This window comes from Lagopus leucura, unplaced genomic scaffold (assembly GCF_019238085.1).
Source record: "Lagopus leucura isolate 7727_CA_CO unplaced genomic scaffold, USGS_WTPT01 Super-Scaffold_73, whole genome shotgun sequence".
NCBI lineage: Eukaryota > Metazoa > Chordata > Aves > Galliformes > Phasianidae > Lagopus > Lagopus leucura.
This window is the reverse complement of record NW_024962252.1, coordinates 64800436-64814628: the sequence shown is the minus strand read 5'-3', so window position 1 is coordinate 64814628 and position 14193 is coordinate 64800436. Positions and strand designations below refer to the sequence as shown.

The 14193-nt window shown below is 41.3% G+C and overlaps 1 protein-coding gene across 1 annotated transcript; it reads right to left on the bottom strand.

Moving 5' to 3' along the window:
* Positions 1-890: 890 nt before the first annotated feature.
* On the bottom strand, positions 891-13493 carry NTPCR (nucleoside-triphosphatase, cancer-related). The gene is made up of 5 exons (XM_042883152.1): positions 13380-13493; positions 10351-10513; positions 9187-9283; positions 6504-6713; positions 891-1586 (listed from the first exon to the last, which is right to left on the bottom strand). The coding sequence occupies exons 1-5, from the start codon at positions 13411-13413 to the stop codon at positions 1518-1520; spliced, it is 573 nt and encodes a 190-aa protein (XP_042739086.1). The 5' UTR covers positions 13414-13493; the 3' UTR covers positions 891-1517.
* Between the last annotated feature and the right edge of the window lie 700 nt (positions 13494-14193).

Below are 14193 nucleotides of genomic sequence, written 5' to 3'. Positions count from 1 at the left end.
GCTGGGTAGATTTTTATTCCAAGAGTCTTCAGCTTTATACTGTGTTCAGTAAATAACAGAGTAAAGCAGAAACAGCAGCCACTGCTACCAAAGGCAATGAATGGTAAATGCTGGGGCAGGAGCTAGACATATTTCATTCACAACAGTTCCATTTCTTGTTGCAAGTCCTGTACAGGCAGAATTTGGAGCCCTTCATCCTTTTTGTCTGACAACAGTCAGATGCCTGTACTTATGAGGGGATTATGAAGACCTTGAAGACACAGCTTTTTATTGTGAAAAGCAGGCCAGAGCTCCATATTCCTAAAGGAGGGGATCTCTGAATTCTCTTTTTTCCAGACGTGAAAGCTGTACTGTTATCCAAATTAATGTGACCAGAATAGCTGTGTAATGGAGCTGTCAAGGAACAGGGCCACTGTGTCCTTTAACCCTTCTCCCATCTAAAGAGGGACAATGTCAGAACCAGACTGTTAACCAAATGCAGAGTGTCGCTTCTCTTTCCTGTAAGCTCCCAGCACCAGGGCATCTGTAAAAAAAAAAATGCTTGTTCCCATCCACATACACAGAACTACTGGTATCAGTTTACACAGAAACAGGTAACAAGAATGATGCTTGAAAATGCCTTTAGTTTGCTCACTTTAACAGTTGTTGAACTGAACACAAGAGTTAAGAACCAACTGAAGCCTTAACTTACAGCCAAAGATGACTATAAATCATACAGTGAACAAGTGTGCACCTGGGAGGGAATTCTGTTTTAACAACATGCAGAATTGATTAGGTGGTAGCACTTTCCCTGAATACATTCGCAAACCTCAGAGGAAAAAAATACATTGTCTAATACTCTCACACACTCCTTATATCACCACTAACCATTATGTGTGTACAGGATTGAGTAAGGAAAAAAAACTACATAAGCAAAAAAAAAAAAAAGTATCAGTAAATGCAGTGGCTTGAAAATCCCCATATGGAGACACATGCAGTATTAGGTCAATCCTGACCTCATAAACTCCGCATGGAAAACACGTCAAGACTTGACTCAGTCTCGTGAAGCTAAAAGGGTTATGTTCTGTCACACCAAGGCCACAAGTTCTGGTTCCTCAACGCACATTATTGCATGGGAATTACAGACCACGAATTGTCCTCCAACAGAAATGTCCTCAACATTCTGAAAGGCAAAGATCTCCAAGACACTTGGCAGCTAATTGCTTTTACATGGTGAAACAGGATCAGAGTCAGACCGTCTACTTTTTCAAATACCCAAGTTGGAGTTTCACATTAACTACAGATCTATTGAATTTTTAAATGGATCAGCTTGTGAACGGGATAAACAAGAATCCTTCTATCTTAATTTTCATATTGTGGAGCAATAGCAGCTTTACCTTGCTTACCCAGGAAGCTCTAGTGACCCTTCAGGGGCTTACATAGGAAGGACAGACTAGAACATCCACAAGTTTAATGTTTTATAAAAATAAAAGCTTTAGTTATGAAGTAATAAAAGCTTTACAAGCAAGAAAAGGTCTTCATTGCCTGCATGACTCCACAGCTACCAAGATGTCCTGCAAGATGTTGTTCCTGTTTTCCTTACTGACCTAGAAAAAGAGAAATTAAAACAGATGTAATTGGATGAGTAACCTCCATATGATGTTTTACTTCAAAAACAAAGCAGAAATTCAAATGCATTTCATTCTTGGTGGGGGAATGCCGAGTGTCAAACACCAGCCTTCTTGTGCTACCAACAACACATGAAACTAAACCCACAAAACTGCACACCATTTAATTACTCATGGATACCCACTGCTTGGATACCCAAGGCTTGAATAACTAACAGAAATTGCTCAAAAAACCATCGAGTACTTCTGCCATTACTAGAAATCCCTTCCATTTACTAAACCTCATTTTTCTACAATAAAGAGGAGGTCTTACACCTTCAGCGCTTGAACAGACTGTATTTCTATCGATGACAGGGCAAGTAAAAAGCATCCTCAGTGAAAAAATTAGAACTGGCTTAACAACAGCACAACTGTGCAATGAGAAGCCTTAGCACTGCAGGACAGAAACACCTTGAAAGAGAAATAAAACTATGGGATAAAAGCTGGGGAACTTTTATAGTGCACTGAGGTATGTCCTTTGTTTACCAGTCCCTGGAAATGTTGGACTTTTAACACCAGCCCAGGTGAAAATCCATACAGTCCAGCACCCTGTCTTCTGCCAGGTCCACTTGTGGTTGCAGCATCTGCAGACTACTGTAACTTGCCAAAGCAATGTTACAACTTCCTGGCCAGCTCAGCCCCTGGGTACAGCAGTGACACAGTACAGAACTGTGGGGCTGGGGGTTGCAAATTTCCCATTCTTGAAGATTGTCCTGATACGGTCACATGCATTATGTGCATGACCACAGCATTAAGAGCTCAACCATCACTTGGGGAGAGGGCTGGAGTGGTGAAAGGGCTAAAAAATTGCTAAGTATCAGTAAAAGCTTCATTTAAAAAGCTTAAGGAAATAGCTGCAGTGCTCAGATCTCTGCAGAAAGGGCAGGAGGAAATCACACGAAGACAGATGAGACAAAAAGAAAAAATTAGGGCACTCATATCTATTAACAAAGTTTGAAGAGAAAGAAAAGATACCACAGTATACATGACATAAAGCTCTCCACCAGCAATTCCCTGTAGCTACACTTAAGATCTGAGCACATGGATTTGCATTCCTTCCAGCCAGTATAGACCATAGTCAGTACAGAACAGGAAAAAGTCTATCATTGTCACCATCATCATCAACAAACTAGTGACAGCCCTACCTAAAAAAATTCAACCTAGGCACCCATTGCTATTTGTCACAGACATCCTATCAAAACATTGGAAAACAACACTGTAAACCTTGAGACAGTGGTCTCACCTATGACACTTGAATTCAAGAGAGCAGATCAATGTGAGACTGAAGAAAAAGTGATTTAGAAAGAAAAAAAGAGGAAAGGGCAGGAAGATCTCCCTGAAAGTGTTGCTGTTTTTATTGAGCATCATTCCAAGACTATTATTAGATAAAAAGAAAGCCCCACAATAGCAAAGAGCAAGACAATAAAGAATGCAATTGCTCTTCAGTAAGACTATTGAGGTACCCTGAGGTAAACAAGGCACAGAGCACAGATGAGCCAAGCTCTAAATCTCACAGCAAGTGTCCTGACATCCTGACTTTCAAAGGACCTTCTGAACATTTAATAGCTCTTCCCACTGTCTCAGAGCCAACGAAAACAATACTCCATTTTATCTGTGCTCTTCCATACCTACATGCCAGAAGTCCAGTGAGAGCATCAGAGAGAAAGTGCCAAGTACTGGGAAATTCTCACAACCATTTTGCAAAGGTTGCTTGATAGATATCAGCCTCCTCCTAAGGTCTGGAGACGTTTTGCACAGGCAGCTTTCCCAGACAGAACAAATCTCCCAGTACTTGTAGTGAATGTACAAAGAGATGGGAAGATTTTTAGGGAGTAAAGGCAACCACAGATGCTGCGTTTTACTAAGCACTTAGATAATTTTGAATAAATGATCACTGGATAGTGATAGAACAGGAGGGAGTGATTTCAAACTGAGACAGGGGAGTTTTAGGTTAGATATTAGGAGAAAGTTTTTCACCCAGACGTGGTGACACACTGGAACAGGTTGCCCAAGGAAGCTGTGGATGCCCCATCGCTGGAGGCATTCAAGGCCAGGCTGGATGTGGCTCTGGGCAGCCTGGTCTGCTGGTTGGTGACCCTGCACACAGCAGGGGGTTGAAACTAGATGATCTTTGTGGTCCTTTTCAACCCAGGCCACTCTGTGATTCTATGAGCACCTAAACTCCAAGGATGCAAGAGCAGAGGACAGAAGCTTCCTTTCCCTAACCATTCGGGTACTGCCGATGGAACAGAATTCGTAGTTTGTTCAACTGGAAGCTCCTCTTCTTGTCCACTTAACTAATTGCTTTCTTAAAAAGCAGAAACAACCAAACCTCACTAAGGGGCTTTACAAATACAAAATTAATAGAAAGGAAAATGGGAGAAAATGAAGGCATGCCTTCATTTGAAGCTGCTAGGGATAAAGCAATCCTAGTTATATATCAGATATATATGATATATAATCCTAGTTATCCACGTCTGCAAAACTACACAGATCTGGGCACTGCAAAAAGATCTTTCTACTTTCACTGGAAAGTTGAGTTCTCAGCAAAATGGAATTGGGTAACAATGGAAAAAAATGTGTTAAATATCAGAGCTCCTATCGTTAAGTGCTTTAAATGTAATAAATTAAACATTTGGATCCAAATCCCAACTACTTTTAGGGCATCTGGGTCCATTTACAGCAACTAAATATGCTTTCAAGACAGAAGGGACTATAAAACCCACAACAGCTGTGTCTATGCCCTTAACATCAAACATCAGAACCATCCTTGTGACAATAAAAGAAGGATCAGAAAGCTCTGCTGAGTTACTTGAATGCAACCTAACTCCATGTTAAGTGACAAAGCAGACAGAATTTTTTGGAAGATAGCCACATATGTCTGCACACTTTCGGGCATCATAAAAGCCAGCAAGAGAAAGCTAACCACAAGTAATTTGGGCACTCCAGGTTCTCTGCATGCCACAGCCCTTCAAGAAAGTAGCTGGTGATTCAGTATTTACTCCAGCCAGTAACACACTGAGTCTCCAGCAGCAGTTCCTGCTCATGTGCTTATTTTAAACAGCTGAGGAAGAGCATGCAGTGTGTCACTGGAGTGAGACAGATGCACTCCTGCATAGCCTTCAGCACAGCACATCCCTTGTCACCTAGATACTCTTTCAGTCTGTCACACATTTCACACCCTTGCTTTTGGGTAAATGATCCAACAGAGAAATCTGCATTTAAACAAAGAAACCTGCACACTAATCTCAGCAGCATAAACAGAATGGCTCATTTTTAGTAAAGGTTTTTTTCAGATAGAGAAAACATTGCTCTACTGAAATGCACAGGTCATTACATTTGAAAACATGTTGTATTGGCATGACACACCTAATAACCTGGGGTCGAATGGCAGAAGCCTCTAGAACACCACCTGATAGAATGAGGCTTGAAATGTCCTTGAAAAGCCAAATACTGTTTTCCAGCACCATTTCTGATAGAAGGAAACACACATTGTTGCCTTGCCATGGCTGCATCCTAAGCAGTGACTGTTGCTTTCTCCATTCCATCTCTTCCCAATTCTACCACCATAAAGCATTCACATTCACACACATCCCTGTTCAGCAGCTCAACAAACACCACACTGGCTTCTCAGTGGGAAATGTGGGTTTTAATCTCTGAGGGAAAGGTAGGAGTTGAATGTTTATGAGGGGAAAGAAATCTTTTCTTGCTTTTGCTGCTAGGGTTGCTTCAGCACCCAAAAAGGTTTTTAATTTAAGAAATACAAAATAAAGATGATGATGATGGGACCACTGAGCAAAAGAAAGCTGTGGTCCCTTTCCAAGCATTGCAGTTCTTGCTTTGAAGAAAAAAAAAAGAGAAGATGGAGGCTTTGCTTTCTCTGCAGTAATTAAGATCATTCTTAAGATTTTTTCTCCTTCCTCATTCATTTGCATTAGAAGAAAGGACCTATAGTCACTGTGATCTGCTTCCACTCAAGAGCAGGCTGCAGTACCATTCTGCTCTACAGCCTATTACCCCTGCCAATAAGCCAGAACCTGCAAGTCTCGATTACTGTATTTGTAATTTATGGGTATGTGCAGTTCAGTTTCAGATATACAGCTTTATTCTCTACTAGCAAAAATAACACTGAGCAGAAAAATAACTGAAAGGAGAGGGGGTTGCATTTAGCTCGTTTTTGTAAAGTATTGAGGGCACTTATGGATGCTAAGGAAACCTCACACGTATCCCAGTGAACAGGCAGTTCTGTTAAGTTTTTGAGAATTTCTCTGTAACTGATCAGAAAATCACTTTGAGGCCCTAATGTCCTGAATATTACATCTGTAAAACAACAGAATGAATTCTAAAGTTGTTTCACTGACTCCAGAGAAAGCACACTCCATTTACAAGTGTCTTTCTTTCACAAATTATTTCTGCAAACTCTACTGCTGCTTTTTTTTCCCCTTGAATATGATTACTGGTAATATTTCTGCAAGCCAGCCTGCAAAACATAAAAAGAAATCTGACTGTATTTTAAAAGATTTAACTCTCAGGAATAGGGAATACTTAAGTGGCAGTAATACTACAGTAAGAAAACTTTTAAAAGCAACGACATCATTACTTCTACAGCCTCTCAAAAGCAAAGCCAGCTGTGTGAAGCTGTGGGTTTTTTTTATTTTTTATTTTTTATTTTTTTTTTTTTGTTTTTTAATAAGGTGAACACCTGCCCATTAAGAACCAAATGGAAACTAAAAGGCTTATTTCATACAAACTCTCCACAGCTAGCAAATGGTAGCAACAATCAGTTTTTAAACAGAGCCAAACACAAACCCGCAACCCAGAACAGAAGGCTCTTTAAGGGTACTTAATATTACTCACAGTGAACACTTCAACATCTCTCCTGCTTCTTATTTCTTCAACAAGATCCAGTGGCTTTCCCTTAGGTATTGGAATAGTTCCAAGTACCACGGTCCCAGAGCCAGCCAGCATCTGACGAACAGCTTGAATAAAAGCCTGGCTGAAGAGTTCCATTTTACCAATCTCATCTATGACGCAAATCTTTTTCTCTGCATCAGTGCCCTGGTTTACCTGTGGAGAAGTGCATCAGGAGATTGTAAACATCACGGAACTTCAAACAAGCAACAGAAATAACTGCTATGCTAATAAAAAGTACCTCCAAAATAAATCCATTGCAGTACTGGGGAAAACTGAAAAATCAAAGCTGCTGCTGCTGATAGCTGGCCAACTTTAAATCTGTCATCTATATGTCAGGAAAAGACCGGTGGAAAGATAAGAATACATGTATGGCATAAATACCAGCTATGATGACAGGAAATATTCAGAATATCGTTTTTCCTTCAGAGCAGAATTCTCCAGGTATTTGACAATAAAGAACTGCTCTCATTAAATCTGAAGGACCCAAACATTTCAAAACATTGAATTCTGCATTTAGAATAAATCAGTATCAACACAACATAATAATTAAGAATGGCTTGCATTACATGTTGGAAGCTTGTAGCTACGGAATGCCTTTCAAAAACAATTTTAAATTTAGAAGATGGTTCCTCACTATTTTAGCAAAACAAAAAAACAAAAACAACCAAACAAACACATCAGACGTTTACACCCTTGTCTACAGCTTCCAAACTTTAAGTAAGATTTCAGATTTTATGAAGGTTATTTTTTCATTATCAGCTCATACAGGAGCAGTTTTGTCTGTGTCAGCTGAGCCCTCAGTGCTGCAAACTGAGACATGCACAGGAGTGAGCAGACTCAGACAGGTCTCGGGATCTTCACCTTTGTCTCCAGTATTTGTTACATCATGATAAAACTTTGAAAGGCGAATGCAGTTTGTCCAAAGTAGAATAGGAAGGCAGGAGTCAAACTGTAAACAACAATGTGCTGATCTCTTCAGAAACAAGAACACTGTTCTCCTTCACACTGTGCCTTCTGTTTCCATCTGCTCTGCTGCTTTGGCATAAGCTCTTGCCACAAAATTGACTTGATCATCAGATTTGTGATCAGAACCTGCCATCAAAGCAAGCGATGCAGAAGCACATTGTGATAGCATCTCTAGAATTGAAAACAAACAAACAAAAAACACCAAATGAAAACCAAAATGAAAGAGTCTAAGATGGCAATAACCAGCGCTTCTCTCAGAACAAGCAACTTTCTCCAAAGTTATTTGGATAAACAATCACGCCTTTGCCAGCTTTTTCTCCTCTCTCATGTCAGAACAATCATCTTCCATTTCTTTCTCATTATATAGTGTGATATAAAGAGAGTGCTCTGGCTGTCCTCTCCTGGTGAAGTTAACTAAAAATTACTCTCCACTAGTCTCAGATGTGAGGAATGAATCAACCTCAACTCAAACTCTCCTCTATAAAACCATGAACACACACCAATAGCAGCCATGCTACACAGAACCTAAAGAAAAAAGAAATCTAAATATTTTTCCCTGTGAAGACCACGTATTTATTTCCAGTAAAGTGGAAGAACTGTTTAACATGGATCCTAAAATGTTTTCAAGTCATTTCTCTCCTGAGTAGCTGTTTTATCTAAAATCCCTTCACAGATCTCCCTTGCCCCTGACATCTTTGTTTCCCTTCTTTCAGACTTTAACATTCCTTGACAAAAACAAGAAATTGATCCTCTGTCCTGTTTTCATTCCTCACACCCATCTGGTTTTGTTTTTTGTTGCTCTAAGTTCATTAAGAAATCCCTTCTTCATTGACCCCTTGAGGTTCTGTAGCACAGAAAAATGACAAGATGATTTTTAGCAGTACTGTTCAGCAGCTACTGCACACAGTTGATGACATGCTGTTGCCAAAGTCAGATGTTGCATTGCCTACTACAGTCAGATCTGCTCTTGTTTAATTTTGAAGAGGGGGAAAGGTTTGTGTAAGAGAGAAAGGAGAAGGAAAAAGGGTGATGATCATAATATTGCTTGCATTGCTGGCAGAGAATGACCAGAGAAGGACAAGAAAAAGACTAAGTAAGTCTTGTCACAGAGCACTCCTTCTGCAGTTGGCTAAGTCTGAAATTATCAGATTGCTGCATCATTTGAAACCAAGCTGTACTTACACAGCGGTAATAAAAAGTAATTACTGGATTCAAGATACGAATAATGTTCCTACTGAAGGAATGGAATTAGAGCAGAAACAGGGAGAAAAAAAGGACATGAAGAGGAACAGTGACAAAATCCTTTCTCGTGGGCCCACTAACTCAAGCCACTTGTATGCAGTAAGCCACCTGTACATTTTGTTTGCCTTCTACCATGCAAGGTGGTGGCATGGGAAGCAATTTCCTATTGGCTGTCTCTCAACCCAAGGTGGGCCTGGCCACAGGACAATGTCACATAAAGAAGGAGAGGCAAAGCAATGTCACACCTCACAACAGCTCTGCCCCTTCTGCTACCTGATCCTGAAGGCAATCAGAATCAGTGAAATTCAAGAATGAGACCCTTTATTAACATCAAAATTGAATGCTGCAGAAGAGCCCTCCAATAACAATCATTATCATGAAGCATCCATTTTTTCAGCAGCTTTAGTATAATACTCACATTTCTCAGCACAGGCAGAACCAACTGCTCAAATGAAGCAACATCTACAACATACTGTCCAACACGACATTCACGTCTTGAAGTAGAAGAATCAGAACTAAATTTGAAAGACACACACAAATCCTTCTAAGTAATAAGTTCAGCAAGAACTTACTGCAGTCATTTCAAGTGGATTTACTAGAATAATTACTCTAGTCAGTCAATTTGCTCTTAATTCTTCTAAGCAAAGAAACCGTGAAAGCAATGCATTATGTAATATTGCAGACAGCATACTTTCAGATAACAAATATGCCATAAGCTACCTTCAGTACTATATAAGCTTAAATTCGAATGCTATGCAGGACAAAAAAAATACAAAAGGTAATAGAGATATTTGCAATGAAATCAAAATACACACCTGCAGTTCTTGCAGGCATAGGAGCTGCCTTTGAATTAGGCAATGTGACACTAGACAGCATCAAAGCAACAACCCAAAGCTCAGAATAGGTTGCAGAACACTTAAACAGTCTTTGAAAAATACTCAGTTTGTATGTACAGCATCACACTATTCTGGGTGAGCCGTGTTTGTTAGTAGTATGCAAGTTATTTGGTCAGGTCAGTTATGTCTGAATGTGATGGAAATATCATGCCTACCTAGACTAAGTTGTGCAGGAATCATTAATCTATCCTGGTAAATTAAGAAAGTGCTCTGCACTCCTGAAACCCTATTCTGAGTGGGACTCAGGCTCCCTTTTTCTTCAAATTCACATGCAGGATTTGTGGGCCAATTGGTGGCTCTTTAATACAACATTAAGTGCTATTCATGTTTAATTTTCAGATTCTGTACTCACAAATCAGCTGGAAGAAAGAAATAATCTTCTCTCCTGACTACAGCAAGCTATGCACTGTATCCCAAAGAGACCTGAATTCGGGATAAAAGCTCTATCTGGTGTAAAATATGAAGTAAAAGAGACCAGTCTTGTCTAGGTCATTTTCTTTTTTAAACTATGTGATATGGTGTCTACACAGATAATGCAGGAATCAGCCAGAAAATGAGAACTGAACAAAGAACATGACATGAAAACCATATCTGAGCTGGTAATCACCTTCTGGAAGGGCATTTAACATGCTGACAGACTAGAGAAGCATCAAACAAGTGGCTTAAAACAATTTAAACCTCAGTACCTAACTCTAGATAAAGGACCTCGTTTTCCAGATAAAGTGACAACATCAAATCCTCTTCTTCTGCCGCCTTCTTTAACTTCCTCTGTGTAAAATCCATCAATGGGAACGTCTGAGGATTTTAGTGCTTGAGTGACTTTCTGGATCAAAGTAGTCTTTCCAATCCCTAGAAATAAAGAGGAAACAAAGAGTGCGTGGCATTAATCTTCTGTAGTAAAAGCCTATGTTTAAACATCACAGCAATTATGTGATTTAGCAGGAACATCCATTACAAGTTTGCAAATTGTTTTTTTTTTTTTTTTTTTTCCTTAAAGGCAGGGAAAGCAAGAATAGAAGCACCTTTTAAAGCCTATGCTGTACTGATACTAAAATGCTTTATTATCCTTTAAGTAGGTCTACAGTGAAGTCAAAACAGAATGGTACAAATACCTCAGGCTACAAGTGAATTTCTTAACTTAGACTGTGCCTGGACAGGCCACAGAGCTTGCCCCAAGACAAGCAAATGCACAAGAGATCAGCCCATGGTGAGAGTCATACTGTTAGACAGCTGGTATCTAAGCTAGCTGAAAGGCTGACTCCTGGTAGAGACAGAACCTCCTGGTCTATCACTGCTATTCGTTATTTTTCCAGAATGGAAATGAATTAATTCTCTTTTTAGATTAGGTCAAAACTGATTGCTATTACCAGAGGTGTGACTTCCAGCAGGATGAAGCACACACTACTTCTGTTCTGTCCTAGAAATTGGAATTGCTCCGTACCCTTGAGTTATCAGATCCTACATGGCAAAAAAACAGACTTCTAATGCTACAGTAATTAAAGCAAGAGTGGTTCTTAGTAGATAAAGGGAAAAGCATTTTTTTACTGTGAGGGCAATCAAGCCCTGGAAGAACTTGCCCAGAGAGGCTATGCAGTTTCATTCTGGGAGGATTTCAAGACCTGACTGGATAAGGCCGTGAGCAACTTGGTCCGAGCACATAGCTGGCCCAGCTTTACACCTCCTGAAGGCTCTCCCTGAGTGAATTAAACTGGGCTCCTATAATCCACTCTCCCACCCTAATATAGATCTTCAAGACCTTTCCCAGCTGACATCACCTAGCACTATTTGATGTACTTTCTACTATGTGAATGCTGGCCACCTTCCAGATACCCTCAGTTCCCACAAAGGAGCTATTTCCTTATTTTACCTTCATAGAAGTAAATCCCTTGACAAAGCTCAGCTTAAAAAAAAGGAGTGTTGCCTCTCAAAATTTAATGTTATCACTTCATTTTTAATCATTATTATAAAGAAAATCTGCTTTAAAAATAGAATTATCCTCCACGAAAAACAATTCAAACATTAAATTCCTGGAGACAAAGAATATATACTAATGCAATGTGCATAAAGATGCCAAGAGAAGTCTTTTCAGTATGCATATATCAAATTCCTTCCCCAAATTTTAAGCAGAGTTAGCATCACAGAATAGTTTGAGCTAGAAGGGACCTTAATGGTAACAGTTCCAACCCCCTGCCATGGGCAAGGACACCTCTCACTAGATTGGGCTGCCCAGGGCCCCATCCAAGCTGTCCTTCAAGGATGGGGCATCCACAAGTTCTCTAGGCAACCTGTGCCAGTGCCTTGGCACCCTCATAGTGTGTAATTTCTTGTAATACCTAATCTAAACCATTTAAAGCTATTACCCCACATCCTATCTCTACACTCCCAGATAAAAAGGTTCCCGTCCAGCTTTTCCGTAGTCTGCCATTAAGTACTAGAAGGCTGCTTTAAGGTCCCCCAGAAGCCTCCTCTTTTCCAGGCCAAAATATCACTGACAAAATCCGATGTAGCTCCAAGGGCATCTACTCAAATATGATTTCTGAAGATTGAAGTCAAAGGAATTCCTGGTATTTGCACAGCAACAAAATAACAAACATGTAACCAATCAATATCTGCCATCTTTCCAAGCCCTTGTCTGCGTAAGAGAATTTATACTAGTTCAGCTAATCTCTGAATTGGTTACCTTCATTCAGTCAATTGCCAAAGCGAGCTGAAGTGATTAAATTTAGTTTTATAAATTTAAGAAAGCTTAAACTTACATGTTTATCAAATCAAAATGATACATTCAATTTCAGTTAAATGAACACAACCAACCAGCTTACCCTACTCTGTACTTGCCAGATGACTGCCTCTGCTCTGGCGAATAGAAAGGATGAATAAAGCCAGTGGAATGTATCTCTACCTGAACTTACCCATAACATTTTATTTTAACTCCAGACCACACAAGTATCTCCAAAGGTTCACACACACACACGCACACACACACACAAAAAAAAAAGCCCATGGCTTTATTAAAACAAGCTTTGCCAGTGTGCTAACTGATGTGTTTACTAACTCCATAGCTCATGCAGCATCCCTCTCTCCCTTCAGGATTAGCAGCTTTTCAGTATCTGAGGGGGGGATTATACAGAATTATACTGGACTAGATAACCTTTCAGGGTCCCTTCCAACTCAAATGAATTCTATAATCATATCCGTTGCCATCACAAAACACCCCTCCAGCCAAGGCCTACTATTCAACACCAACTGTTACTCTGTAACTGTATGTGACTTAGGTTGCAAGAGCTAGATCACTACAATTAAGGAGGAAAACAAAACCACTACGAAATTATTAAAAACTGATGTTTAGTTGAAGTGGGATTCGTTGTCCAGACATTTTTCTGCCCAACACCCAGCCGCGGGGCTGGAGCCAGGAGCAGCACACGAGCACCTGGCAGCGCGCGCTACGTAGAATTGGGCCGGGAGCTAAAACGGATCCAGCATGAGGAAGTTCGGGGCGTATCAGCAGGCGACTCGCGGGAAGGACAGCGGCGACAGCCCCTCAGGCAACGGCCGGGCCCAGCTACCGCCGGAGGTGCTGCCAGAGCTGCTTCCCACCCTGCCCCGGGCTTACATCCCCCGCCGGCCAGGCCGGACCAGGTGCTGGACTTGCCGCGCCGTTTCCCCTCGCCCTGCTTCCCGGGCTCCTCTTGCTGCTGGCGTCAGGCAGCCTCGTTACCTGGGGGTCCCGTCAGGAAAACGTGCCTGGACATGGCGGGGAGCAGCGGACCGCTCTCCGCCCTTTACAGCCGACGCAGCGCGGCGCGGCAGGCGGCAGGAGCTCGGTGGGAGCACCGCCCTCGCTCCGCCTCTCTCCCGACGGCCCCGCGCAGCACCCGGGGGAGGTTGAAGAGTCCGGCGCTGCGCCCTCGCGGGGAGAACGGGGTACCCTGAGGAAGCCCTGGATGGGACCGGCTCCTGCCTTAGTGCTTCCCGTAGGATGGATGTTACTTAAGAGTTGGGACTAAGGGAACGAGAGGATAAATTAGTTTCCTAAATACATTTTTTTTTTTTTACAGTCAGCTTGACCTACTTATTCAGAAATTAAGTTGGAAGAAGCTTTCCCTTGAGTTGTTGTTTTTTGTTTTTGTTTTATTAACCCATTTCAGTAAACAACATGATCAGGGATGTAGGAAAGCAATCAATAAAAAGATAAATGAGTCATCTGATAGCTCCATGCAGATAAGCAAGGGAAGGGTAAGCTGCAGGTTCATTGACCGCCTCGCAACAAAGCTGGGTGAATTTTGGGTCACAACGCAGAATTACAGAATAGTAGAAGTTGGATGGGACCTCTGGAGACCACCGAGTCCAACCTGCTCGCTCAAGCACGGTGCCCAGGAGCAGATCAGCCGGTGCTGTGGCTTCTGAGTATTTCCTAGGAAGGAGATTCTGCAGCCTCTGAACAGCCTGTTCCAATGCTCTGTCATCTTCATAGCACATTTTTCCTTACGTTCAGTCGGAACTTGCTGTGTTTGTGCCCACAGCCCCTCCCC